This window comes from Melanostigma gelatinosum (assembly GCF_949748355.1).
Source record: "Melanostigma gelatinosum genome assembly, chromosome: 8".
Lineage (NCBI taxonomy): Eukaryota > Metazoa > Chordata > Actinopteri > Perciformes > Zoarcidae > Melanostigma > Melanostigma gelatinosum.
In genome coordinates, this window is record NC_136641.1 from 8,257,133 (window position 1) to 8,285,131 (window position 27,999).

The window sequence follows — 27,999 nt, forward strand, 5'->3', positions numbered from 1 at the left end:
ACACACAGCACATTATTGTTTATGTCTGCTATGACTGCTTTCAGACAACCTGTTCCCATTAGTTACAGTGTTTGAGTACATTTAATCCCAAAACACTTCCACAGGGTGTCATTGAGAGGCTCACCCCGAGCTTCGTTTTAATAACCAACTGCTCCTCGCTGCATCGTGTGGGTTGTCTGTGGCTGCTCAAGTTTCCACCCACAGCCCCAAGACACCCGGGGGAAATTAAGTGGAAATGAAGAATGGCGGCTCCCATGTTGTTAATAGCTCATTCAAATTCTAATAAATAAGTTCACATCAGCCTTTGTCTGTGTTTCAGAATATGAATATAATATGAATATGATCATATAGGAAATGAAATTACTGCTATGGCTGTTATGAAGTTCAGTCGTTGAGTGGTTTAACCCTGTCACTCCTTGAGGACATTAATGTATAATTTGAGAAATGAGAGAGAGAAGGACTTGTCAATTATATGTCCGACTGTCCCCGGGGCCACCAGGGGCCCGACAAAGACCAAATTATAAGTGATGATTGGGCAATTGTTGGACATGTGTTTGCCCTTTTGTTCGATTTCACTTCATTTAAAATTATTTTTGTGGATTGTTGTTTTAGACATTTGCACAATGCCAAGTTAAAACGTATACCCTACTCTATTCTTATAGAGTTATACAAGTTATATCCTATTCCTGTGGAGTCCAGTGTGTTAAGCAACTGTTTTGGGGGAGATATACAGTGGTTGTTTTTTTAATCTTTTAGTACTGTAATAATTCCTCTGAGTATTGCTGCCTCTGTTTGTAGGCTGCTGAATCTGAGTGTGCTGCAGACTGAGGAGTGAGCCGTACAGATGAGAGCAGTCATCTGTAGGGACGAGTACAAGGAAGGCCACAATAGCAGTATTAAAGTCATGTTATGGACATATTTTGAAAATATTCTCAGGAAGAAAACACTCCCATTTCGTGTTTGTATTGCACTGATGCATAAGCAACAAAACAACCCACTTCTATTTAACTCCACAGCAATCTTTGTTCAATCAATAAAGAGAAATACAGCAACGCAGTCAGCACGTCTATCTGAGGTTGTTTTCTTTCTGAGCCGGTTAGTTGAAATCAAACCAAACCTTCAATTCAGGAGTTGTTGTGTTTATTACGAGGAGCACGTGAAGGCAGCATTTGTAGTGACGTAATGCATGGGCGTGTTCGTCATGGCTCTGTGCTGCAAAACCTTCCAATATAACACTTATTTGTCCTAAAACCAGCCCTCTCAGCGTTGGTGGTGGACAGCGACATGGAATCATACTTGACCTCAAAGTAAACATTGTTCACAAAGACCCGGTAAGTAGCTAGAAGTTGTTTTCATACCAATAAATTATGGCCAAACATGAGCTAGCTAGCTAGCTAGCGTCAACGTTAGACAAGCTAGCTCACATTGCCATGTTATTGTTATTCCGAGTATCGTTATATGTTACAACATATTACTCTATAATGAAACATTTTCAGCGCTTCACGACTTTGAATATATGAAACGTGTCCAGACATTGTGCCTGTCAAAAAAAAACATTGGTTCAAAAAGGCGTTACACTTCAAGGGGCGATAGGAAGCTGCTTGATCTGAGTTTTATTAGCGCTGCCTGTTAATTTTAGAAACTGACACCTGAGCTATGAGAAGACATTCTGCTGGTTATATGTCTATGTTTGCGTCAACAATTGTTTACAAAGTTGCCCTCTTTAAGTGCCTCTCAAAGTAACCGGAGAAATGAAAACGGGCACATTTTGCACGACGTTTGGTTTGACGTCTCCTCATTAGAGGACGGACAGTGTCTCTGGGCTTTGAGTTGACTAGTAAACTAACTAGCTGACTAGTGGGGTGTCATGGCTGGTTTACTGTACCTGTCAAGTTGTCAGTCTGTACTTTACATTGTGTCACATGGTAGGAACAGTTGTTAACTGGTTTAAGCTAAACAAAAAAAGCAGCGGTATAAGGAGCACACTTTCCAAATCAATTAAATCAACCATATGAGCACTGTCTGTTGGCAACCTGTTGAACTGTTCGCTGTTAAATGTTGCAGTGTGAACACAAACCGAACAAATGGGCAACTGCAACATTGTATCATATTAATCCCTGAATCAGAACAAAGCAAACGAACTGAAGGTGTGAAAACGCCCTGAAACACTGCAACAAAGTTTCAATAACTTTCAGTTACACAAGGCGTCACTTTTAAAGAGCAAGAAGGATGGTGAGGACACACGCACAGGCTCAGAGGCAGATTATCACATTTAATTTACAATTAACCACACATAGAATGAGACTGCAGTTGTTTTGGGCTGTTTTGTAACTCCTCCAATTTCGATATAAACAATGTAAGGGGCGTTTGACTTGCACTGGCATGCTTGGTGTTCAGGTGGCAACGTAAATAAGAGGGTTTCAGACAGCTGTTAGCCAGAACCTCACTGCACACCACGCACTGTGGCTTTGGGCAATCTGCATTGGCAATCCAAGTGACGCCCAGACCCAGATCATCATATTTCCTCTTTTTTTCCCCCCAGTCTGATGCTCTCTCATTTCCTCTTTTTTTACCTTGACTCCGCGATGGGCCTATGTGCTCCTGATTTGTCTGTGCAATCCCTTCCTCCTTCCTCCATCTCATCTTTCTCTGACTCCCGTTCGATTTCTTCTCCCGGTCTCTCCCCAACACACCTCTCCGTTCCTTCCTAAGGGCACTTATCATACAGTAGTAACTGGAGTCGGGAGATTAGACATCTTGTATCAGCCCACGGCTACTCTCTTTATTATTGTTTTCTCCTTTGGCCAGAGGCGGGGGTTGCGCCTTCGCTACGGCAACCCTCAAGGGACATATCATCGTCAACACCAGAAGAACAACAAACATGACACAGTCTGTTACATTCATGTTTTTATTTTGTGAAAATTATATTTCATATTAATTATTACACCATTAGACCACCATTCAATTTTCCCTCTCGCGCACCCCCTAGAGGCAGCTCGTGCACCCCACACTTTGGGAATCCCTGCTCTACTGCTTTCATCTTCCTGGTCATTTGGTAGTGATGAAGCTGCTGCAGCTGCCACACTGGAGCTGCAGCTGGACATAGTCAGCATTGCTCTCAGCCACACCTACTTGGAAGCAAAGTTTCAGTCATCTGCTGTTTCTTTGTCCTGTTGTTCCTGTTTGGCTCCCCCCAAAAACCAAATCACAATAATCAAGCGTGGAGTGCTCACTGGCTTATATCACGGACATTGCTAGAGACACAAGTAGTGATCAGTTGATTGTGATTGAGAAGAAATGGGGAAACTGTTGTGTGGGAATTGTCAAGGTAAGAGTTTTAAACACTTGGGCTAACATTAGGATGGGACTTATCATCGTGCCAAACTAGCATTCAGTGGTATGGGGCCTGTTTTTTTGTCTGTGTGTATTTTAGTGCTTGGTCTCTGAATAGATACATTCTGTATGCATGCATTTGTCTCTGCACATGTTTTGTTTCAGCAGTTTAAGACTGAAAGGCAGATCACTTTTACTGAATTCTTCCAGACTGTGTATGTAGGGAATACTTTATATGAATTAAATAAAGAGAAAAATAAAAAAGCCATTCCTGGCTGACAGACTGGCATGGTATTCCTAAGTGGAGCTTGACAGTAGCTGTCACCACAATAGAGTGACAGTTTTCACAGTAACCAGTAAGCTTAGCCGCCGACCAAAACCACAATTTATTCACTGAGGTTGCAGGAAGCAGAATTTGTGCCAAATAGCCACCGGCTTTAAATTTGATCGTTTTGTGCAGTTGTGGCATTCGCTTTCTGGTGAAATGAAGTTCTTCTTTGAGGAGAGAGCCTTTGAAACTGTTTCAAGGTCTTCATCTTGACGGACTTGCGTGAAACAAAACATTCAGGTGCATAATATAGTGTGCACATTATTCCTTCTGTCTTTTATATGTTCTTCTGTCTAGTATTTATCGTCTGGATGTGCATGCTTGTGTAATATAATAATAATAATAATAATAATAATAATAATCAGTAAATCACCCCCTCATGTCCATTCTATCTCTACTAGATGACACTGTGCATATGGTTTTGATTTGAATTTCCAGAAAAGGCACCATATTACAATAATCAGTATTGATATCACATTTTAAAAATCTAATTATATCTGTATCAGCCACCCTGAGCTTTGCTTAGTTGACTCAAGTTGTGGGATTCAAGGATAAATATTGTCATTATGCAACAAAGGCTTTCACAACTAAATGCAGCTGTATCCCATTTGCTACACAAGGAAAACATGACAAAACAAAAACAGTAGTGCGTTCTTGTAGTGCATTTTTTGAATTTGCATCAGGACAGACAACATGGCATCTCATCATCAAAAACTCAAGAAAACGTTGTTCATCGACACAGAATCCTGCGCTCTGTCCTGTGGTCCGCCTGGCAAGTGCTACCCTGACTCGCCAGATGGTTTGTTACACAGAACCATCTGAGAAAGCCATCACAGTTTGGAAAAGGGCAGGCACTTTCAAAAAATACTTGGCATAGGATTTGATGAACCATCTGTCAATCAAACTCTTGCCAAAGCAATTCGGGAGAAGAGCGAAAACCTCTCCTTTCAATGAAGAAATATTCTCCAGTACTGATATAACGAATGCTATTGCAGCGTCTACGCTAACCTCCGCAGGAGCTGCCTAAGTTGTTTTGAACAAGCAGTCTCCTCTCGATGTCGTCTCGCACACAACTAAAGCAGACCGGTAGCGAACTAAACCACACCCGTAGCGAACTAAAGCAGACCGGTAGCTAACTAAAGCAGACCGGTAGCTAACTAAAGCAGACCGGTAGCTAACTAAAGCAGACCGGTAGCGAACTAAAGCAGACCGGTAGCGAACTAAAGCAGACCGGTAGCGAACTAAAGCACACCCGTAGCTAACTAAGCCAGACCCGTAGCTAACTAAAGCAGACCGGTAGCGAACTAAAGCAGACCGGTAGCGAACTAAAGCAGACCGGTAGCGAACTAAAGCAGACCCGTAGCGAACTAAAGCACACCCGTAGCTAACTAAGCCAGACCCGTAGCTAACTAAAGCACACCGGCGTAGCTAACTAAACCACACTGGCAGCTAACTAAACCACAGCTGTAGCTAACTAAATCTCACCGGTCGCTAACTAGACCACACTGGTAGCTGCCAGTAGGTCCTCACGGGACGCATTTCGGTCCGTGCTCTGGCTTAACGAACACAAACGCATAACTTGCTTATGGATTTTTTTTGTGATATGTGATCCCGGGATTCTCCTCTGATCTCTTAACTTGCAAAAATTCAGCTGTTGTTTAAGGTCAAGTCACGTGCAGCTTGATCCGGGATGACACGATGGAGCCTGAAGTCCATCTATCTCAGTTTCCTGTGACCGGACATTAGCCTGGAGTGGGCTGGGTAGTGGAGTAACCTTTGGTCCTGCTCTCCTCCCTCTCTTCCTGGGGTGGTCGACTCCGCTTTCGGTGGCGTTTGGTCCGGCTCGGAAGATGCCGTGGGTGGTGATTGTCTCACGGTCTGCTGCACGCTTCCCTCTTCGACGTTGATGTGTGTATCCCTGTCATGGGCCATACATGCTCCAGTAAGAGAGAATGCGGCTTGTTTACTGTTTCCCTAACAGGATTGTCCCAGCTGGACTGCGGAGGCTTAAGACCAACAGCCCTCTAGCCACAAGCCAGTCCTGTAATAGTTAGAAAGATGACAGGTTTCCTTGAGAAAGTCAGCACCTCCAGAGTCATCCAGTTTGATCTCCGTGAGACTGTTTGGTGGCCGTGTGTTAGATGATAGGATCTCGTAGGAATACCTAGCGTTGAAGCGGCAAGTCCAGGTTGGATTAATGTTATAAGGGAGGAATAGGGTGACATGCCGTCATGGTGATAGTCAGGTTTGAATTCACAAGGCAGAGTTGGTAGCCTGAGCAGTAATGATGGCTTGCACAAGCAGTATTTGACTCGGCATTTGCAGTCCCAAACATGTTTCCTGTCCCCTGGACTCTTGTAATTTACTAGAGGTTCCAAACAATGAATGATTACCAGAATGATTGGCTGATCAGACACACCTCACAGCTATATATCCAAGTGTCTAAGCCAGGGGTGTCAAACATACGGCCCGCGGGCCGGACCCGGCCCACCACGTCATTTTATGTGGCCCACGAATCCGCCAGCAAAAAAAAAAAAATAATAATTTTTTTTTTTTTTTTTTTTACAAAAATTTAAAGTTAGATGTGAAAATAAAAATATCCCCATGGTCGAAATTATGAGATAGAAAGTCGAAGTGATGAGATGGCATGTTGTCTGTGTGCCGACATTAAAACTATCACAACAGGTGGACAGGAGATGCAACAGCCCATAAAGAGGATTTCCAACAAGTTTCTCAACATGCGTACTTCTCTGTACTGAAACGTCATCAGTCTCAGCCCAAGTACTGTTCCAATTCAAAGTTCACATCGAGCCAAGCACGGCCCTAATGCCCGGATGTGGCTCGCTCTGCCCATTTTACCCGGGATGCATCGGAGGTGACTTGTCTGTACTTGGGACAGCCAAATATCCCAGAATGCATTTTGCACCAGCAACAGGAAACAATGGCGGAGGAGAAATCACACAACTGGAAGTACGTGTTGTGGAAGTCACAGATATCCCGGGAAACTAAACTAACTATGTTAGGAGTACCGTAGTTACATTTACACCGTCTTACATTTACAACCGGCCCTTTGAGGGCGACCGTGATGCTGATGTGGCCCCAGAGTGAAAATGAGTTTGACACCCCTGGTCTAAGCCTTGTGTGTGTGTGGCCTAGGCTGACACCAACATTTCAACGGTGTTTCCGGTCTGATGTCTGCCGTCGTGTGTGTGTCACCGCCTATTTGAAGAGGAGCTGTATGAAAGAATGAATGCCCCCTTTTGTGTGATGTGGACCGACAAGCCTATTACACAGACAGCAGCAGCTTTGTTTACAAGATGGGAGAGTGGTGTAATAAACTTCATTATAAGCCCATGTCTCGACCGCTTCCTAAGCCCCCCGTTCATTCATTGGCTGCTTATGTCCTGGCAATAGCAGCTATACCGTGTGTGTGTGTGTGTGTGTGTGTGTGTGTGTGTGTGTGTGTGTGTGTGCCAGAATCAACAGAATGCTGTTTTTGGCTCGTTCTTGGAGCCATATTGTCGAGGTCTCCCACAGCTGTGGACACATTAAAGAGTATTGTTCAAGGCGAGGAGAGCATGGGGAAACATGCGCAATCTCTCTCACACACACACACACACACACACACACACACACACACACACACACACACACACACACACACACACACACACACATCCCTCTTTCCTGTGTGAGCCTGCAGGAGACTCTGGGCTGGTATTGCCAGCTCCCCAGCAGCGTTTGCACAAGCCAGTTTGCGACTAAAAATGAGGCTTGTGGCAGGTGTCCATTCATCAAAATCTCCTTCAGCCCCACCCCTTTTCTTTTCCCCGAGCACACACGCGCACACACACACATACACCCAAAAAACAACAACACACAGACCCTCCGCACCCTGAAACATATTGCCCCTCCCCCCTCCCCTCTGTCCTCTGCTTGTCTGCTCATTGGCAGCAGAGCAAATTTCTGTCCCCATGAAAGAGAAGGCTGCACATCCTTGTGTGGAGCTCGATGCGCATCTGTTTGTACATACTGAATCAGTAAACACAGTGTGTCGGCTTCACATGCGTGCCACTGGCGCTCGTGTCCTTTGTGTTGGAATATAGCATTAGAGGAGTCTTACGCGGAGCAAAGCCCACTGGCCTGTTTTTTTATTGTGAGAGCAATTTGTACGTCGACCTGAATGCAGTGCTGGTCGGGCAGCCGCTGTCCCTGGCTATCCTCTTCCCTCTCCTCTCCTCCTCCTCCATGGTGGTAATCCTTGCTGACACAACGCACAAAGGACTAAATGCTGGCCGCATCTTCCAGCAGCAGGGCTCTCTCCTCTTCCTCCTCCAGCTCTGATCCTTTAGAGCCGGGCTGTACACCTGTACGGCCGAACGCTGCTTCTGTAAGACGGGTTTGCGACTGTATATCACATCTCTGGAATACCGGCCTGGATGCCCTCGTCCTCCACCCACTGTATCCCCCCCCTCCTCATCCTCCTCGTCCTCCGCCTCCTCCTGGGCCGGTTCATTCAGGGAGTGCATCTGAACAGGACTTCAGTCCCGAGCTGACGTTTTTTTCTTTTTTAATCTCGCTGGAAACCGGTAGGACCACCGGTAGCTTTTTCTTTTCTTCCCTTCACCATCTGATGTGTTTATGTAGCAGGAGGTAGGAGCTGCTCCCTCTCCTTCCCTATCTCTGTTTAGCATGTCCAGCATGTCCAGCATGTGTAGCATGTCCAGCTAAACAGGACATGCTTTACTTATCAGGTGATGCAGACTATTTGGGTAATGTTAGCACGTCTTTCTTGGAAGACGGTGAGGTCCATGCGATGATGCTGTTCTTATTTTAAGATATATATTCTTCTCATCAGTTTGAAAATGGACGAGATTGGCGTTCTGGAAATAAGACAGTCTCATGTGTCTTAAATGATACATGTCTGCTTCTGTTCTCCCTGTCTTAGACTGTCATAGGGGATAAATGAGCTGATTTCACTGTTTCCCTCCCCAGAAGGTAAAATAATCATGCGCAAAGACAACCTCGCGCAGTCTGTGTACGTCCATGCCCATGCTACTACAATTGTGCCACATGTCATTGCAATCTGTAGTTAAGCTAGCAGACGTGATAAGCAGGCAGACATCTGGCTAGCACTCTCTCACTGTTTACAGACGGGTGACCATCAAACAGGCAAAACATTTCAGTCAACGTGTAAGTATGGTGATGTCAAAGTGGTGCAAGTAGTTTTGGGTTTTAGCCTGTAGATCATTGATTGCCGGTAGCCTAATTACAGCATGGTTAGAGCCCCGGTTAGACTTACTTGAGTAGCTATTACCACATTAGGTACTTCATACTTAACTATATCACATAGACAATGGCTGATTGGATGATTACGTTGCTGGTAAGAATGTGTTGCTCGAAAAGATTGAATGATTTGTTTGTTTCGGGTTGAGTGAATACAAATTGGGGTTGAGAGCTTGTGATGCGCATTTAGCAACATGTGACTGAATACTGACTTGAAATGACGTTTGACTTGAGGTTCAGGTCTGGACTGATAAAGCACAGCACTTTGGGTTTACAGTTGTTTGAGTTAAGCCCATTTTGCAAGAGACTAGCCTTAGCAAACAAAGGAATGATCAAAGCGTCCTCACACTACTGATTATGTGACACGACAATGCCCCGTTATTATTCAAACTAATGTATTTACCTGAAACACAGTCCTCTTGTAGGATCAGCACTGCTTTTTTTGGAAGTTATTTCTTTACCTTACGCAGCCAGTATGTTGTTTTTTTCCCCCCAGATAAGGCATCAGGCTTGTCCAGTTCTTGAGCAACATCTGTCAAAAGAAAACAACCAACCAAACCGAGCAGAAAATAACTGCATGTTCCAAAAACAGAGCGCAAAGTTCACCAAATAACTAGGACTGTGCCAGAAAAGGTTCACTCCCCTGTCAGTAGGATGACTACTTCATAGCGCTCAGGATCTCAGATGGTCCTGCCGGTTGACCCGGGATAATAGCAGAGGGAGGTTATCGGTGTCCCGGCACACTGGAACCATACAGCTTCCAACATGTTCAAAAGTGGGCTGAAGATCATGGGGCGTGAGTATGACAATCCACGATAATGTGATACGACAATCTTGGCACGGTGTTTCCTATGTCTTGCTTTGCTGTGGTTGTTGGGAAAGGCTCCAGGGATAAAGTCTGCTGATAGGCATGAGTCTGCCGACAAAGATTTGAAACTGTACTACATTTTGTATTAATTTCAATAGTTGCTTATGTGTTGTATAATTATTTTCCACACTCCGCGGCGCCTGTTTGAGTGAGATTTGTGAAAAGGAAGGTAGGCCGAGCAGAAGCCTGAAACGGGAAAATGGAGAGTCTAATTTTAGGCCTGTCGCCCACTCTGAAGAAATCTTTGTAAATGTGTTATTTACTCGCGGCCCTTATTGATTTTCTTGAAAGTCCTCCGGCCACCAGATGTTTCTGACATGAACCAGTTCCAGCAGGCTTTTTCTCTGATATTGAGGTTGATGAGGCTGAAGCCATAGAGCTTGTGTGTAGATCGCTCTTTGCTTAAGCATTTAGGTCCAGTGGCGGTGATATGAAGAAAAAAAACCAGCACATGCTGCAAGCAGCCTCTTCTTATCAGACATGAGAGTGAGGATATGAGCCAGGCAAGACACACGGCACAAGTAGGCCTTCGCTGTTTCAAACAGTAGCACGTATCTGATGGCGCCGGGTCCGCCAGTAATAATACTCCTCCTGATTCATTTTCCTTTTCAGTGACTTTCATCAGTAGGTCTGCCTGCATGCTGGTTAAGAATCTTAAATGTGCTGTATATCTGCGTAGTGAGACCATCATCTGTTGGTCGATGTAGTGACTGAGTGCGGATTTTCAGTTCTTCATTCATTTGTATTTGTAGCATTCAAAGGAAATTGACCCAATCCAGTTACCACAAATGGTACTATACATCACTGTTTTGATTCCTCATCTTTACTGAAAACACAAGCATAATGTTTTTACAAAAATTGTATATTTTAGAAATTCAATTGTCAATTTTATATTGATGTTTTGCAACACCACATGTAGCAGTTAAAACAAACCAAGTCCAACCTTCATTAGCGTTAAACACCTACTTTATGGAAACCAATAATATTCCTGAGCGATATTCAAGCATTTGTTGACGGCGTGTGTTTATTTGTGATTGTGGCCCAACGCCTGGCTGGTTGTTTGTGTGAAGGAGGTCGACTCCCAGATTGGCCCTCAGCAGTGTTTATGACGGAAGCCAGCCCATCTGTTATTGCAGGCAGAGAGCTCTAATCCCGCCTGCCTATTCGAATCTTTACGATTTTAACATTTCGATTCTCTTAACTTTCTATTGTTGTTAAACTAGGCCAACTTTGACTTTGGTGAGGTTATTAATAACTAAATCTCTTTAAAGTTAGTGGTTCACCCTTATAAAGCCACTAGACTTTTGCTGCTGCTGCAGATAACATTACACAACACACAAGATACAGAAACGCATAAGTAAACAAAAATGGAAGCTGGAGTCCTCACTGTTCGGACCAGAAGTGTGTTTGTGCAAACAGCTGCTGAGGCTGCTTCACTTTATACGTTGGCGGTCCTTCATTTCAACAAGCGGTAATATCTTGGCTGGTGTGTAGTAATCGTACCCACTGCTGTTGAGGATGCAATTTTCTAGCAGTGACCATCTGTCAGCACCGAACAATAACGTGCATCGAGATTTAAGAAGATGAGGGTCCTTAAGTGCAGCTTGGAGCGTGTGTTCACTCTCAATGTAGAGGCAGAAGATGAAGCTCACACAGTAAGAAATGCTCTCCCTGTCTGTGTTGGATAGGAGCTTGTTGTGTGGATAGCGTCCTCCACTGAATGCCCTGTGCTGCATCTACTTGTCCAGCCCCGGTCTAAAATGATAATGATTAGATATCAGTGTGTTCCGCCTGAATCCTCTCTGGGAACACACAGTGTGGGGGCAGCAGAGTTGGTGAGGTGGGAGGCGGTGGGTATATGTGTTTTGAATGTAGGTGGTAGGTTAAGTTATTTTTCGGTCTGTGTTCCTCAATCCAGAATGCTAGATTGGGGAACTGCTTTATCGCAAATGTTGACATCTCGACAGATTCTCCTCCCTCGTGTGGTTTAAGTGTGCTGAGTGTCATCATGAGTGCATTCTCGGTTACTGGTACATCGACTTGCCGTTTCTTACGTCCATCCACACCCAGAATGGTGGGAGCTGTGAAAAAAAAAGCTCCCGTGTTTTCATGCTGACAGGTTTGATGATTGGTTGGGATATTATTTCAGTGCATGAAAGAGGCTAAGAAAATGGAGTGTAAGCAGCCTGCTTTCCCTCCTTTGATCCCCTACAGCCCATATGTTTTCATGCTTAAGCAGATGCCTTTAATACCAAAATGACATTGTAATCTTGATAAGCATGCAAGTGTAATCTCAGCCGTATTACAGACATCTGTCTGCCCTATTATTGATTTTTTTCCTTCTTTCTTTACACAAACCCTGCGACTGAACTATCAGGCTATACAACTTATAAATTACCAGATAAATGGAGGGTTTTTAGCAAGCGTAAGGCTTTTTTTCTCACAAATTTGGATAGATTTGAAAACAATACTTGTTGAAAGTTTCCTGTCTACAGCAGCATTTATAGATCATTTACTACATTGTTGCTGTCCACAGAAAAAACTCAAGTCCCTCCCTCGTCCTTGTGATTTAGATCAATGGTGGTTGTAAACAGGGAAATGTCGGATTAACACCACCATCTTCTACGGAAGTCCCTGTAACATCCAACATCATAGCACTGCTTTCTGTGCAGTCTGAGCCACGCGTCTCTGCACGTAAACTGTTAAATACAAAAATCAATACAATATCAAGAAACATAATGTTGCGACGCTCAAGCGTATCGATATTTTCTCACTCATGGTAACGCCCGGCCTGTCGGCTTCTTCTTAATCTTGCTAGAAAGCGGACATTGTTGTGAAAGGTTCATCACTCAATATTCCTCCTCTACGCTGATGCACAGCAGGACCTGGATGTGAGTCTTTTACAGTGAAAAGTGACAACAGTTCCTCTCCTCAGCAGACTTTCATCTTCTCTTTAAACATCTCTTTTATGAAAGAAGCATAAACACAGGCAGATGATCCCAATGTCAAAGCTGTAGCTGTTGTCTGGACAAATGTTGTGCACTGTCCTTCAGTTTTACAAGCCTGCAGTTTTCCCTTTTCTGCAACCTCACAAACATTTCATTGTGGACACAGAAATAGCACTGCAGCATCAACAAGGACTGCTTTATATGTGTCTCTTGTTAATGGTGGAGATGGAACACTGCGTCAGTGTATAAAAAGAACATTTTGAACCCCATGTGATTAGTGATTGGAAGTCGCTGATGGTCGCTGCTCCTCGGCAGAAGTTCCTCTCTGTGTATCGCTGACTCAAGCTGCCATGAATGCGGCTTCCTTCCTGTGTTAGTTTCTAGCACCCAGCGGCATTCATGAAAACACTGAAGTCATCCGTCACGGGTGTGAATGTGAAGGAGTTTCTTGTGCGTCTGTCCTTGTGACAAGATTTTGGACTATTTTTATGTCTTCTTCAGAATACTCTGGAATTTCAGTTCAGCCATGCCCGTACAAATGTGTGGGATGTGTACAAAGCTACATGAGTAGACATTGGACGATATGAAAAATCCAAGTCACGATTATTCTGGCCAAAAATGGGTGATTCGCGATATTATCCCAATAATCTTCTAAATATGCTTAAAGCTGTTAAAATGGCTACAAAATCAACATACTGGAATCACGTTACCGTCAGAAACTATTGTTGTCATTGCATCACAGTTAGGACACGTGTCTTTTTTTAGTGAAAGACAAACAATCTAAAATAAGAGGATCATAAATCATAACATCACCCAGCGTAGATAGAGGATTTTTCTTACATGCTTATTCCTGGACATTTTAAAATCAGGCTCTATTTTGCACTTCTCCGCCATGACAGCGAGCTCAACAGCTTTTTCAAGTCACTCTTGTGACGACGCTCTCGATTGTCCCGATAATGGAAATTCACCACGATCAACTTATTGTGAGTGCGTATTGTGATCCGTGATATAATCCTATATTGTTCCATCCCTACACAGGAGCACTTTCTAACTTTTCATATCGTGTGTGTGTGTGTGTGTGTGTGTGTGTGTGTGTGTGTGTGTGTGTGTGTGTGTGTGTGTGTGTGTGTGTGTGTGTGTGTGTGTGTGTGTGTGTGTGTGTGTGTGTGTGTGTGTGTGTGTGTGTGTGTGTGTTTGTGTTTTTTGTGCGGGTCAGGTCAGGGTCTGATTAGCGCAGCAGGGCGTAGCAGTTGTGTCCAGCTGCTCTCTCCAGAAATGTGCCATGACACACAGCAAGGCCTTCAGTGAATGATCCACCAGCAAAGAGAAAAAGCATTGCTCTGAAATTAATGAGACATATGGTATGGAGTCCCTCAGCTGCCACTGACAGACTTGTAGTGAGGCTACACACAGGTTGTGTGGTTTGAAAGCGGTGGAAACGAACCCAAAATGTTCTGTGGCCTGAGTAAAGCTTTGCTGTGGATTCTAGACCAGTTGGTGAGGATCAGCTGTTATGTTAAGTATTGACGAGGTAAAAGAAGGTGCCAGTGTTTAGTGCATTATATTGTTGTTACACCAATGTATCTACGTCTTTTGTACCTGCAGTGTCCTGCTGTGACTTTGCTGCTGCTGCTTCTAGGTTTCATTGAGCCGTTCTCTTCTCTCTCCTCCAGTCACCCCCGACCTGTTCCCTGAAACACCCCTGGTGCCGTCCCCGCCCGCGATATCGGCGGCACGAGCCAGCCACGCTCAGAAGCCCCGGAGGCGCAGCAGCAGCGGGAGCGAGAGCGCCGCCAGGCCTCGGCCGTCGCGCTCGGCCCCCGGGCCGGGCCCCGGCAGAGGCAGCATGGAGGTGGGCATGCGCGCGGTGCGTGGCCTGGACTGGAAATGGGGGAACCAGGATGACGGCGAGGGCCACGTGGGCACCGTGGTGGAGATCGGGCGGCAGGGCAGCACTACGACGCCAGACAAGACCGTGGTGGTGCAGTGGGATAGCGGCACGCGAACCAACTACCGCACTGGCTACCAGGGTTCCTTTGACCTGCTGCTTTATGATAACGCTCAAATCGGTAAGCACTCATGACTGGGGTTGTACTAAAACACCAGAGCCGACTAGAGCTGATTCTAGGTTGAAATGTACTTGTAGTATTCCAAAATGATTTAGATTCTTTACAAAGATCTTCTATTGTTACTTTATCTCTGAATGGGACCAAGCTTTTAATGATGCTAAACATGCAGAAATGAGACAAAAGGAAACCATATCAAAGCACCCACAAACGGGGAAATGGACCCCTAACTGCGCTGCCAACAAATAGCATCTCAGCGCTTTTGCACATATTTAAATGAGTTAATATTCGGTGCAACATTTGGTGCAAAACTTCCCACTTTCAATGCAAATGAGCCTCAAACAGTCCAATTCACAAAGACTAGCGCTATTAGCCACACGCAGTTACAGTGAAATTATTAGCGTCTTCAGAGACTTGGTGGTTACTGATGCTCATGTATAAGGGGTCTCCACTCAAACTCATTTATTTTGGGATGCAATGACAAGAAAAATAATAAAGCTATTAAAGCTCTCATAAGTGTCAATACTGAAAAACACATGAGAAAGAAAACAACAAGATTGAAAAATGGTTATTATATAAACGAATAAACCCATTATTCCTTCCCTCCCTCTCTCTCCTTGGGCATACATTTTTTTCTTAATTGCCCTCAGGAGGTTTGGATGGAAGAGGCGCTCTGACGAGCCCCTCCTGACAAGACCTCTGCCTCAGGCTGACTCTCACCCCTCACAAGCGACGCATTGGCCTCAAGCACATTCATACTTTGCCACGTGGATAGTTGCAATCGGACACAAAAGAAAGGGGCAAAACGCTCTGGCCACGTTTAAGCTGTAATTCAGACCGTGATACGGTGCAGAGAACGGTTGCAAGTGATGTGTAATTCACGGCGCTATCAGCGGCTGCAATCGAACGCTGCCTTTAACCTCATCAGACATCGTCATCATCCTGGGTTTCTGTAGAGTTTTACAGCCCTATGATTCAAATCCAGGGGTTCATTTTTAGCACAATTTATGGTACTAAAGACTATCTCCCATTTTCAGCCATCCAGCTCTATTCTGGACTTGAATGACACATACAATAATGCAGGACTCATTAGCATTGTGCTCCATTTTAAAGCAACATTTTTCTGCCTCAAAAGCTCGCTCTTTACTTTAATGGAGCGAAAGAAGAACAGGAGGAGGAGGAGGAGAAGAGATGATGAGCGAAGGAAGTGGGGGGTATTTGTGTCATGGTGCTTGTGCCTCAGTTCTTCCACATCGCATGATACGAGCCGCTGTGATAAGTAACAAGTCATAATGACCACACTCACCTTTCTTCCCCCACCTCTCCTTCCCCTTTCCAGGCGTGCGTCACTCCAACATCATCTGTGACAGCTGCAAGAAGCACGGCATCATGGGAATGCGATGGAAGTGCAAGGTGTGCTTCGACTATGACCTGTGCACCCAGTGTTACATGAACAACAAGCACGACCTCGGCCACGCTTTCGAGCGCTACGAGACGGCGCACTCCCAGCCGTGAGTACTGCGCCGCCACTTCCCCAGCACAGTTGATCCTCGTTTAAATTCTAATCATGTTGTCGTCCGTCACGAGGTCTCCGTTTCTCACAGGATGTAAGATCTTATTAGTGTCGTTTCCTCCCATTAATTATCGTTACTCTGCCCTCTGTCTACACAGGACAGCAGGTCAAGGCAGGGCTTCAGCAATGTCGTCAGGTTTTCCACTTTTGTACATGTCTGCTGGTTTTGCTACGTTTATAATGGTAAACTTGATATAGTGCCTGGTTGTGTTCAGGATCTTTTCAAGACTTGTTTCTTTAGCTTATCTGATTAGATCTCCTAGTTAGCTATTAGGTACAAAAGTGTATTTGCATTAAAGCCCCGTGTAGGATTTGGGATTTTCGGACTTTGACATTGTATTAAAACATTTTTGGTCATGACTTTGAATCCAGTATTCTTGCAATCTCTCTGCTGGTTCACTTCCTGCTGTTATGTTCTGTGATCACATCCTGACTAGATATGACAAGTGTCTTAATTCAAGTCATGTTGGATTAAGGTTGGGTCCACTACCAACCATTTACAGATTTTGGCTCTAAGTGAAACCCGGCCTGCAGTAATTATTTAGCATTCTGACAGTAGCTGGAATCTCATTTCGTCTCCCACCACAGTTTCTCTTCAGAAGTATTGATTTGTCATTGAAGCCCAAATGTTTGGCTCAGCAGTGTCCTTCATTGTGGGGTTATTTTTTATTGGTGGAACAAACAGCTTCATGTAACCCTCCGAACAGGTCAAAACAGGTCAAATCAGGTCACTGCCTTCCATCTGTGGACGCTGCACAAATACCCGGCCATTCACATTCTGAGCAGCCATTTTTCTTTTCAAGTTAGTTCAAGGAGACCTTTTTAATTAAGTTTTCAATACACGGACAGATGAGGATCTGATGTGTTTGATCATCATTGATGTGGGTTAGAAAAGATGATGAGTAAAGCAACCCGCCTTCGTGAATACATGTGTCAGATAGTTCTACTTTCAGCGTCCGCATCTTTAATCTGAGTCATTTAAAGGTTGTACAGTCATCCGAAGCAGCTGTGAAGCGTAACATTTGAGTGAGACAAAGCTAAACTTAGAATACTTGAAATTAGTCAAGAGATTACGATTCAGTGATATCATTGAGTTGTGTAATATTAAGGCGTATGCTGTTGTTTGGTAGTCTTATATTGGAATGATCTTTTCATGGTTGTCTTTTCTTCAGCGCAGTTTGAAATGAATGGCGGAAAAAGCCAATTGTATGTAATTTAAACCCTGCAGTATCAATGTTGCATATACATAAATAATCTGTATGAAACTCACAAGATTAAGATTTGCAAGAATATTATAGAATTTCCTTCTGTGCTACATTTCTTAAATGTCACTGCTAACAGCTAATAACTGTCTCAGTTATTGCTCTGGGGGAGATTAGTCTTATTGAATCTGAGGCATGAATTCTCCATAAGTGGCAGAAGAGAATGTGACTCAGCCGAGGTCAGTCAACCAGCCGTCATGTAAATGACTTCAAACGTCACTGGTCCTGGCTTCTGTATAGTATTGTGTGTGTTTATACATTTGTAGACGGCGCTTAGGATGTTGGTTTGGTGTGAATCATTGGCCGCTCTAAATATACAACGTAATGACAGCAGTGCCCTTTAGAGAGACGTCTTTTGCTCTAATGTTCTAATAGTTTCTCTAAATTCTCCAATCTGTGTTCTGTTTGCCATCATACACCCCCTGGAGGTGACATTAAATCATATTTCAGCTTTCAGCTTTCAGCAAACACATTTTGAAGTATTAGATATTCATGAACAGATTGTGTTTGACACTGTGGTATTCAATTGGATTGAAATTGAATCTACAGAAACAACTTTTCGTAAAAGCGCAAACTTTGAATGGAATTGAGTCCGAACTGAAAACATTAAAGATTACATGTATATTGGTTCTTTATGTCTAGTTTAGCTATGTCCAAGTTTTCAAACTCAAAGGTTTAAGATTAGAAGAAACATTGATTGCTGCTTTGCTGAGTGTAGTTAATCTAATTTATTTGTTGCCCCCTTGTTGAGGAAACTAATGAATGTCTGCGGATTGTGCAACAAAAACAAATTAAAATACTTTTTAAAAGAAATTAAAAGATTTTTGATCAACATAAATCTCTCTCCTCGTCGGATGAGTGAAACAGACGAGCACTCCAAGCTCCGCACCATGGGCGACCGGGCCTTTGGCTCGGCAGCTCCACGCCGATGGAACAGTCTCCCTGACCACCTAAGGGCAACACAGACACGGGTCTCTTTTAAGACTGGCCTAAAAACCTTTTTATTCCGGAAAGCCTTTCTGACCGAAGTCACTGTCAGTTATTTCTTTTGTGTTTCTGTTCATTCACTGGTTTTTATTTTATTATAGTTTTTTTTTAATGTTTTAACTATGTACTGGCTCTGTGGCACTCTGAGATTTAAAAAAAAAAAAAAGAAAAGTGCATTACAAATAAAATACATTATTTATTTATTACTCCACAGTACGTGCTGCTAAACGCACACTGCTTCTTTATTTCTGGACCGCACTGACCCATATTTCACCGACAGCATTTCAAGACTCATTTATAATCTGGCTGTCATGGGACGTGCTTGATAGTTGCCTGGAAAGACAAATTTAGCTTAGTTTCATAATGAGTGGGGCTTCTTGTTGTGCCAGCAGTGATTTATGTAAGGAGGCTGGAGTTTGGGTTTAACATAGTTAAGAGGGACATGTGGACCAAACATGTGTGAGGGTTTAATGACTATTTAAGAAGGCTAGATCTATTTGTAGTTCACTGACAGACTGTGGGCAGAAACTTCACCGGTGTCCCGAGTGGACAATGGGAAGTTGTCACCGCGACGAACTGCTGCAACTCACTGCTGCAACTTACTGCTGCAACTCACTGGCACTGGAGCTGCAGCACCACCACAGACATGGTGTGAGACCAGAGCCGAATGTGCTGTACATGAGCGTTCCATCGTAATTGCAACAGATTGAAATAGATGAGCATGCTGAGATTCGCAGCTGTGCGCATTAGCATGTTAGCATTTTCAACTTCCTAAAAGGCGTGTATAGATAACGGGTGTAAATCGAGGTGCTGCTCATGAAGCATGAAGCTGTGTACCAGCGTTACATTTCATGATGTGTGTTCTCTCAACCCTCATTATGGCTGTTTTCTTTGTTAATGTGAATCTTCAGGATATTAGAATATTATAGATCATTTATTGTTTTTTGATCCAAATGCTACGAGTGTTCTGAATCTTGCCTCTGCTCAAAGTGAATACGTTTACGCTGCTTTGACACACGTGTGTGTACATGCTGACGGTGCTCAGGGCAGCATATGCGTTGTGTTACAGCTTATACAGCTTATGTGTTTACGAGGCGGTGGTTCGTATGCAGCTGGTTAATCAGCTGGTTAATCGGCTCTTCGACACACAAACAACACGCACGCGCAGTTCCAGGGGACATATTCGGTCAACGCAATGCCTAATCCTGACAGCCACCACTTGCTATGCAAATTCTCATTTTCTTGTGACTTTCTTTTGGTGATGTCTGCAAAACAAAAGGTTTCAAACAGTGAAGCTTGCTTCCGGCTGACTGTTGACCCAGCCATCGTGTCAGTAGGCGTAGGTCTGATCCTGTCTAGGAGCAGGGTGGGGGTGGGGTGTGTGACATTTGGCCTGAGCAGGATTAGAAGTCTTGATCCCTTGAAAGAGCTGTTGTCTTTCTCAGAGTAGCTACACTGGCAAACAACAAGTCTGAGGTCATGTTTCCAGAGACATCTGTCAGTGTCCATCCTCTTTATGACTGAAATAATTCATAACAACATAGGTTCTTGTATGACAGGTGCATACTCTGCTGGCCTGCTTTCTGATAGCTCTGCTTTCCATGGATTAGGCTCAAAGCTCTGTTTACAGAGACACACAGACCTGTCCAAAGCCCAGACCTGCGTCGAGATTTAGCTCGAGGACCCAAATGTACTGCCGTTTCCTGCTATCGCACCCAGGAACCTGGAAAATCCGGCCAGTAACGGGGGATGAAGTCAGCCAACGCTAACTTTAAGCAAAACCCCAGCGCTAGAGAAACGTGGGAGCAGCAAAGCCTCCATGAGGCTCCCTGAGGGCGACAGCTCTCGCAAGGCTCTCCTCTTCTTTTGAGCCCGTTGGATTTTATATGACTTTGAGTCCATCCAAAAAGCTGTTCGGTTTAAATGGAAGCTGGGGTTTGATCTCGTCGAGAAAGTATGGGAATAGGCAGCTCGTTTGCGCCAAAATCGGATCAAATCTTCACCATCAGGTATGTCTGAGTGTCTGAATCTTTGAATGCAGTTGAGGCTGTTGGTCACTGTGTTAGATAGTCGAGTTTTGACACTGATCAAAGCAGCTTTGCATAGCTTTCCTAGATTTTTGTTTTTATTTTTGCGGAAATCCGATCAGAAAAAACATCTCGTTTTAAGGAGGGTTTATCCTGCTTATCTCTTGACCACTTGTGGAAGAACTACCGGTTCACCACAGGTAGCACTGTGCACGTTATGTGTTATGGTGAGGCATGATGAATGTATGCATGTGTACATGAGAACTCCACCTGGGTTTAGAGTATCCATTTGGGTTTTATCTAGTGTGTCCTGCATGTTCAGTTTTATCATACGTCTGTATTTCAGGAAAGCCTGTAAGCTACACAGGATGAATCTGTTGAGTTCTGATCTGTTAATGGGCTTTTTGTTCATCTGTTCATCGGAGTTTTGCGACAACATTTTTCAAAATTCTGCAGCGTGTCCATTGGTCCTCAATGATGTTTTTCACTAGATGATTTGCATTTCATAAGCTTGTAATGATTAACTGATCAATCAGTCACTTGACTAATATTTAAACCTTAAGAACTGGAATCCCTAATCATGACCAGTGTTTAATGAAGAAATGTATTTGCTCGGAAGTACTTTGATCCTGACTTGTGTCTGCCGAGGCTTGCCACAGATTCAAAGCTGTTTCGTTGGGTTTTTAATACGCATACTTGGACCATGTTTGGTATTGAGGAGTTCATATCAGGTCTTAACATTGTCTTGGACAGTCCGTAGAGCATTTGTTCAGCTGTGTCTCCATGCTCTTATCACAGAGTGTGCTTGGCACCGAGGCAGAACCTCCCGCGGATCATCCTCAAAGGAATCTTCCAGGGGGTTAAAGTGGTTCGTGGACCTGACTGGGATTGGGGCAACCAAGACGGTGAGTGGTGCGTGGGGGGTGGGGGGGTGGGGGACCTGTTCCAAACTGCTAACTTGGTGCTGCTGACTCAGCAGGCCCCCTACCATCTTGAGCATGGAGCTGTAAGTCTTCAAAGTGTTTCACCATCCACAACCCATAATAACATTCTAACCTCACGTCTCTTTAACCCATAAAATGGTGTGTGTGTGTGTGTGTGTGTGTGTGTGTGTGTGTGTGTGTGTGTGTGTGTGTGTGTGTGTGTGTGTGTGTGTGTGTGTGTGTGTGTGTGTGTGTGTGTGTGTGTGTGTGTGTGTGTGTGTGTGTGTGTGTGCCTGCGCCTGCGCCTGCGTGCATTTATATTGCCAGTGACTCATCTGAGTCTGTTCCACAGATGTGTCTTTAATGCACAGTCCTTGTTTTTCTTTTCCCAGCCCTGTGTAGTGGCATAAACTGAGAAGCCCCTTCACTTAAAATATAGTGTATGATGCAGGTGTTAAGAAAGTAGAGAATGGATATTATGGCTTCCACTAATATATGCAGTTTTACATTATGTGACAAACGTTAAAAAATTGGCCCTCTTTCAGATACAGCTGGCTAATATTTGAAATAGTTTAAATAATAGTTGAAAGCAATCTCCCTTTATAAGTGGGCTAAATTAAAGCCCTTTAATGTTCCTGTTAGGAAAAAAGAGGGAATGCGAATATGTCTTTAATGTTTCCCGATCTGGGGGTCATCGTTGTCTCTGAGAATAGCAACGCTCCCTTTTTATGGGCTAGAGCGAATGAGTCAAAATGAAATCAACACCCTGGGGTTTCGGTTAAGTCACTCATCAGGCTTAAATGGTGTATGTGGTTAGCACATACAGGAAGCTCCGAGCATGCTTAGAAACCCCCCAGCCCACCGCGTAGTCGTGCGGGTCTCTGCTTTAGCTGGCGTGGATAGGCGCTGAGGCAGCTCGATGACTTTAATGGCCCAACATGAGTTTTCTTACACCATGAAACTTGTTCTATAGATCCGAGACCTTCTTGTGAAATGATTTTATTGTTTAACGGTGATTCTTGTTTTTCACTATGTTTATGTGTTTGAATCAAGATGGGGAATTGTGTCTTGTCAGGTGTTTGGACTGGGCTAGCTCGAGAGAATGGAAGTGACTGACACTTTATGGCTCTACAGGGAAAATGTTTCTTCCACACCTCTGTGTCTGTCATCTCATCTGTCTCATATGTTCTCATTGTGCTTGTCAAATTTGGCTGTGGATAATTACACGTGCTTCTCTGTTGCTCACACATTTTTCTCCTGATCACAACACAGCGAGCGCCAATCTCTATCTAACAACGTTTCCTTCTTTAATGAGATGCATTTTTATTTCACTGCCTTTTATCTCCCACTCCTCCCACACAGCGATGCTTTATTGTTTCTCGCATATCTTGTGTTTGTATCTGTGTGTGTGTAGGCGGGGAGGGTAAGGTTGGGAAGGTAGTGGACATTCGCGGCTGGGACACAGAGTCTGGTCGCAGCGTGGCCAGCGTCTCCTGGTCCAATGGCACCACCAATGTCTACCGAATGGGCCACAAGGGCAAAGTAGACCTCAAGTACGTGTCCGACGGCCAAGGAGGCTTCTATTACAAAGACCACCTACCAAAGCTCGGTAAGGCAGACCCATCCCTGTTTCTAAGTATGCTCGAAGTCATTTATTTCTCAGTTGTTTAAGGGAACATTAGACGTGAAGCAGTATATTTGACAGCTATTGGCCGTCATGAATAATCTGATACTAGTCTGTTATGTCACGTATTGCTGATAAGTGGAAGTCAGCCCTCCACTTAGGAACTGGTTCATCAAAAACATATTTGGTGTCAGTTTATGTCCCATATAATTGTAATGTTTTGTTGTATTTTTGAACGACATTTTAGAACATTACAACGCTGTAAATATATAGACATAGACACTTCCGGTGTTGGTCTCACACAAGTCTCCAACATGACACCTGTCCATCCAGGAGAGCACGCAGAGCTGCAGCGCCAGGAGAGTGCTGACAGCCACTCCTTCCAGCAAAGCGACAAGGTCAAATGTCTCTTGGAGGTGGAGATCCTGCGACAGATGCAGGAGGGCCACGGAGGGTGGAACCCCAAAATGGCTGAGGTATTAAAGTCTTCCCTTCTGCCAGAAAGACAAATCGCACAATCCCAAAGATATGCACAATAGACGATACAATAAACTCCCTGCTTAATTTGTCTATAACGTAAAAGCACAAAGTGTACAAACATGTTTTTTTCCAGGAAGTTGTTTTTGTCCTATGTACTCTTTATGTTTTAGACATAAACATGCCCTCACAGTCAAAACGCACGAGCCTCTTGAGCCTTGCATCCAGATAATTTCTATAAGTGGCTCAGATGGATGTTAGCGTGCAACAGAGTGAAAGGAAACGGAGCGTCCAATTCTCAAATCACAGCTGCTAAAGGGAACATTAAGGTCACAGTCGTGCAGAGGGAGACCCTGGGTGAAACTAGTCTCTTTGTGTTTGCAGTACATTTGCCGGATCGGGACTGTACATAGAATCACTGACCGAGGAGACATCAGAGTCCAGTACAGCAACAACATCCGCTGGACTTTCCATCCTGGGGCCCTCACCAAGGTACCGAGTAACAGAGAACCAGAGGATCTTACAGTGGGATCTGGTGTGGTTCAGAACTTGAGTTGGATGATTGGTTTGTTTTTTCCATCTGATTTTTATAGCGTAGTAAGTTTGTCCATCTCTCTTTCCACTAGGTGAACACTTTTGGAGTTGGCGAACGAGTAAAAGTATTGGAGGACATCGAGAATGTGAAGAGACTGCAGGCGGGCCACGGAGAGTGGACAGACAGCATGGCTCCTGTATGCTCATTTAGCCTGATAATAGATAGTAGCCCGATAGTACGAACTCTTCATGGTGTTTCAGCGTTAGCTATGGAGGCTTGGTTCACAACATACTGTGGCTGGAGTCACATGACTTGGACTCGAGTCAGACTTGTGTCATGCGTCTTTAAACTAAGGTCATGATGACTTGAGAGTTGACTAAAATCAGAAAAGACTTGTAACTCAACTCATGACATCATTTGGACGTAAACCTTTTGACATGGAAAGATAATCCAATGGTTTATTATTATTTACTATATTTATTAATTGTACTAACTGTCACTAATAGAGAGATACATTTTTTATGGCATTAAATGTGGTAAGGGGTGCATGATAACTTACGTCTTGACTTGGGACTTGACTCTGGACTTTCATGTCTCGAGATGCAACTTGACTTATAGGTTTTCATTAAAGACTTGAGACTTGCAAAACACTTGTTTTGTCTCACCTCTGTATTCTGGTATATTCAGGTTACCCCCTGTCTGTGTGCATGATGTTAACCGTGTCACAAGTAAAGCCTTCATTTTTGCAGACCTCCCTCTGAATTACAAGTGACGCACTTCCTGAATACTAAGTTTACATCAGGATGTAATCAAGTTCAGAGCCGCTGCCTCGAAAGCAGCCTGGTCATTCACCCAGAGAGGCACAGGAACTGGTCCTTTTTTAAAAACCATGAATAGTTTCTGCTGGATTAGCTTCTCCCGCTCCTTGTTTCTTTATCTGTCCATGTCAACCTTCTCCCTTGTTTTTTTTTTTACTTTAAAAGGTCCTTTCTCACCGACCCATGCCACATCCACCTTACTTACTGTTGCTCTCCTAGGTGCTTGGCCAGGCCGGGAAAGTGTTGAAAGTATATGCTGATGGTGACCTACGAGTGGCGTTTGCAGGCCAGACGTGGACGTTCAACCCAGCGTGCCTCTCGTCCCAGACCGTGGAGGTGGACGCCAACCTCATGACAGCCGAGAACCCCAACGAATCTGGAAGTAAGCCGAGACGAGGGGGCCCATCTCTAACCCTCCAGCTCCAGCTTTACCTTCTGCATGCATTCATTCATTCTCACCCTGCCCTCACTGCAGCTCTGTCTCTGCCTACGTATGCTTTCACATACAGGCTGCAACTGTTTGTCTTTTGTTTTTCAGCAGTGTGTGTTTACGAGGGTGCCACTTCTTGAAATGTTCTTCTCCATTGCATGTCATGATCCTGCACGCTGACAGCGAGAGGCTTTGGCAGCGCAGCAGACATTTCTCATCATGTCAGGAGTTCCCAGCAGTCTCCTAATCATGACTGAATCTGTTCTGTGTGTTCACCTCAGCGGATGGCAGCTTGATAACAGAGTGATGTGGGCGTTTGTGAATGTGTGTGTGTGTGGTCGGATTGCACTGCATGGAGCATGCATTTTGAGCCATTCCTGTGGTTTTGCATTGAGCTCAGCTTTGACGAGCCCATTAACCCGTGTGTCTGCTGTTTTAGCCCTCTGGAAGGCTTTGCACCACCATTTCTACCGATACCTTTTGTCTCTCTTGTCTGTCCCCTTTTCACAACCTCTTCCTTCTCCCTTTTAACCTGCTCTCCATCTGCCTATGTCTCTGTTCAGGTACTGTCATCTCAGTGTTGGAGAAGCTGCTGTCTCAGTCCACAGAGCAGGACAATCCCAGCCGGCTGGTCATTGAGGCGGCACACGGCAGTGCCAACAAAGTGCGGGAGTTGGTGCTGAAGTATCCTGACAAGGTTAGTGCAGCACTCCTTCTCTTTGCTGCAGTCCACTGCCCGTTCCAAGAGCTCTTTCCACCAGGACACCAAGGCTGGGGCCGGGGAATTTAAGGGCCGGAGTGACTTAGTGAACCAGATAAGGCAAGGGCTCGCTTTACACTGACGTTTGCCAGTCTGTTGGAGGAAGCGACTCCAGACCGTTCACATTGTCACACACTACTCTAATATCTCTAAAAACGATATTGAGTTTGTGCTGTGACTATAATACTCTATGTGCAACAAACAATATGTTGCTCTTGGGAACGTCAGTGACTCCCTTATTAAATGATTTTCACCCACAAAAGAGTCTACAGTTTCTCTATCTATCTATCTATCTAGTTGGTAATTTACTATATTTACACATGTAATGAACAGAGAAATGTGAGAAATGACAAATATGAGATATAATAAGTAATCAGAATTAGAACCATTTATTGCCATGGTATGTTGCACATACAAGGGATTTGACATGACGGATTTGACAATAATTAAATTTAGTTAATAATTGATTCCCATAATTTCGTTGGCTTGTTTGGTTAAGACGCTCAAGACTGATTATTTAAATCCAAAGGTGGGAGAGAGAGAGTGATCATTGAATGAGCCAACTGACGGTATGAGAAAGATAACTGAGATAATGACCAGTTAGGGATGCTACTACTTAAAAAGGTGAAAATGATATCATCTCAGTATGTCGCTCCTGTTAAACAGATTTTCAAACCAACATGATTTGTTATAATGAGGTTAGTAGGAGTAGTTAGTTGCGTTCTACACGACTACATTTCTACTTGGCTTCGACTAAACTACTTATTAGGATTATGTGTCGAGTGTATGACGAACGGGGTTGTCGCTCATGCCCAGATTATTTCCAGCCAGTCTTTGTTCAGCTCTGTTAGTGTCTCGGGCCGTCGTCGCCACTAATGAATCTTCCACCACGGTGGTGTTCCTGGCAGGTGGATATAAAGAACCAGGGCAAGACTGCACTGCAGGTCGCTGCTCACCAAGGCCACATGGAGGTGGTGAAGGCCCTGCTGCAGGCCAACAGCTCCATCGAGGTCAAGGATGAAGATGGAGACACAGCATTGCACTACACTGCCTTCGGGTGAGGACACACACACATTTGTCCTGCACACAATTGACAAAGGTGCAACACACACACACAAGTTGCAGCTCTGCTCCTTGAGGGTTTAGATAGGAGACTGACAGATGTACAGCAGAGCTCTTGCCTGTCTTTCCTTGTAATGTGATAATCCATTCACAGAAGTGGTAGCATTAAGTGCTGCCCTAATCAGTCAGCTATGTCTCCTCCTCTCACCACATTAACACATGCTCGGGAAGTCTCTTTGGGAATTTACACTTGCTGTCAAGCCAACAAATGTTGCAGCAGTGGTACAGCATGCAAAAACAAAATTGCATGGTTTAAAAAGGGTATTTGTGTGGCATAGCGTGCAAACCCTTGAGCTTTGTGTAGCTCCCAGTAGGTTTTCAGAATAAGCCAGTGAGATTTGATGTACTGGTTTGAATTATCTTCATGGAAAAGCACTGCTCAGACATGTAGAATCACTAAACTGAAGTGGATGACAGTGAGGATTTAATCTGCGTGTGTGTCTTTTTCTGTTTATGGTGTCTTCCCGTATAGTAACCAGGCAGAGATCACACGGCTGCTATTGAGCAAAGGGGCAAATGTCAACCTCCTGAACAACTCCATGTGCACGGCGCTCCACATTGCCGTCAACAAGGGCTTCACCGACGTGGTGCGAGTGCTGACCGAACATTCTGCTGACGTCAATCTCCAGGTG

At 44.3% G+C, this 27,999-nt stretch overlaps 1 protein-coding gene across 4 annotated transcripts in view; it reads left to right on the forward strand.

Annotated features, from left to right (window-relative positions):
* The first annotated feature begins 1,200 nt into the window (after positions 1-1,200).
* mib2 (MIB E3 ubiquitin protein ligase 2) overlaps positions 1,201-27,999 on the forward strand; it is a 40,534-nt gene continuing 13,735 nt past the window's right edge. Inside the window, exons 1-12 of one of the 4 annotated variants that reach the window (XM_079273329.1) lie at positions 1,201-1,331; positions 14,437-14,832; positions 16,169-16,340; positions 21,477-21,583; positions 23,016-23,210; positions 23,559-23,701; positions 24,087-24,194; positions 24,329-24,433; positions 25,275-25,437; positions 26,049-26,182; positions 27,154-27,302; positions 27,840-27,996. In XM_079273329.1, the coding sequence (XP_079129455.1) occupies positions 14,610-14,832; positions 16,169-16,340; positions 21,477-21,583; positions 23,016-23,210; positions 23,559-23,701; positions 24,087-24,194; positions 24,329-24,433; positions 25,275-25,437; positions 26,049-26,182; positions 27,154-27,302; positions 27,840-27,996 (1,656 nt within the window). In that variant the 5' untranslated portion in view covers positions 1,201-1,331; positions 14,437-14,609. Of the gene's footprint in view, positions 1,332-8,172; positions 8,315-14,436; positions 14,833-16,168; positions 16,341-20,532; positions 20,661-21,476; positions 21,584-23,015; positions 23,211-23,558; positions 23,702-24,086; positions 24,195-24,328; positions 24,434-25,274; positions 25,438-26,048; positions 26,183-27,153; positions 27,303-27,839; positions 27,997-27,999 lie in introns of those variants that run through there. The other 3 variants (XM_079273330.1, XM_079273331.1, XM_079273332.1) reach the window with 3 other exon arrangements.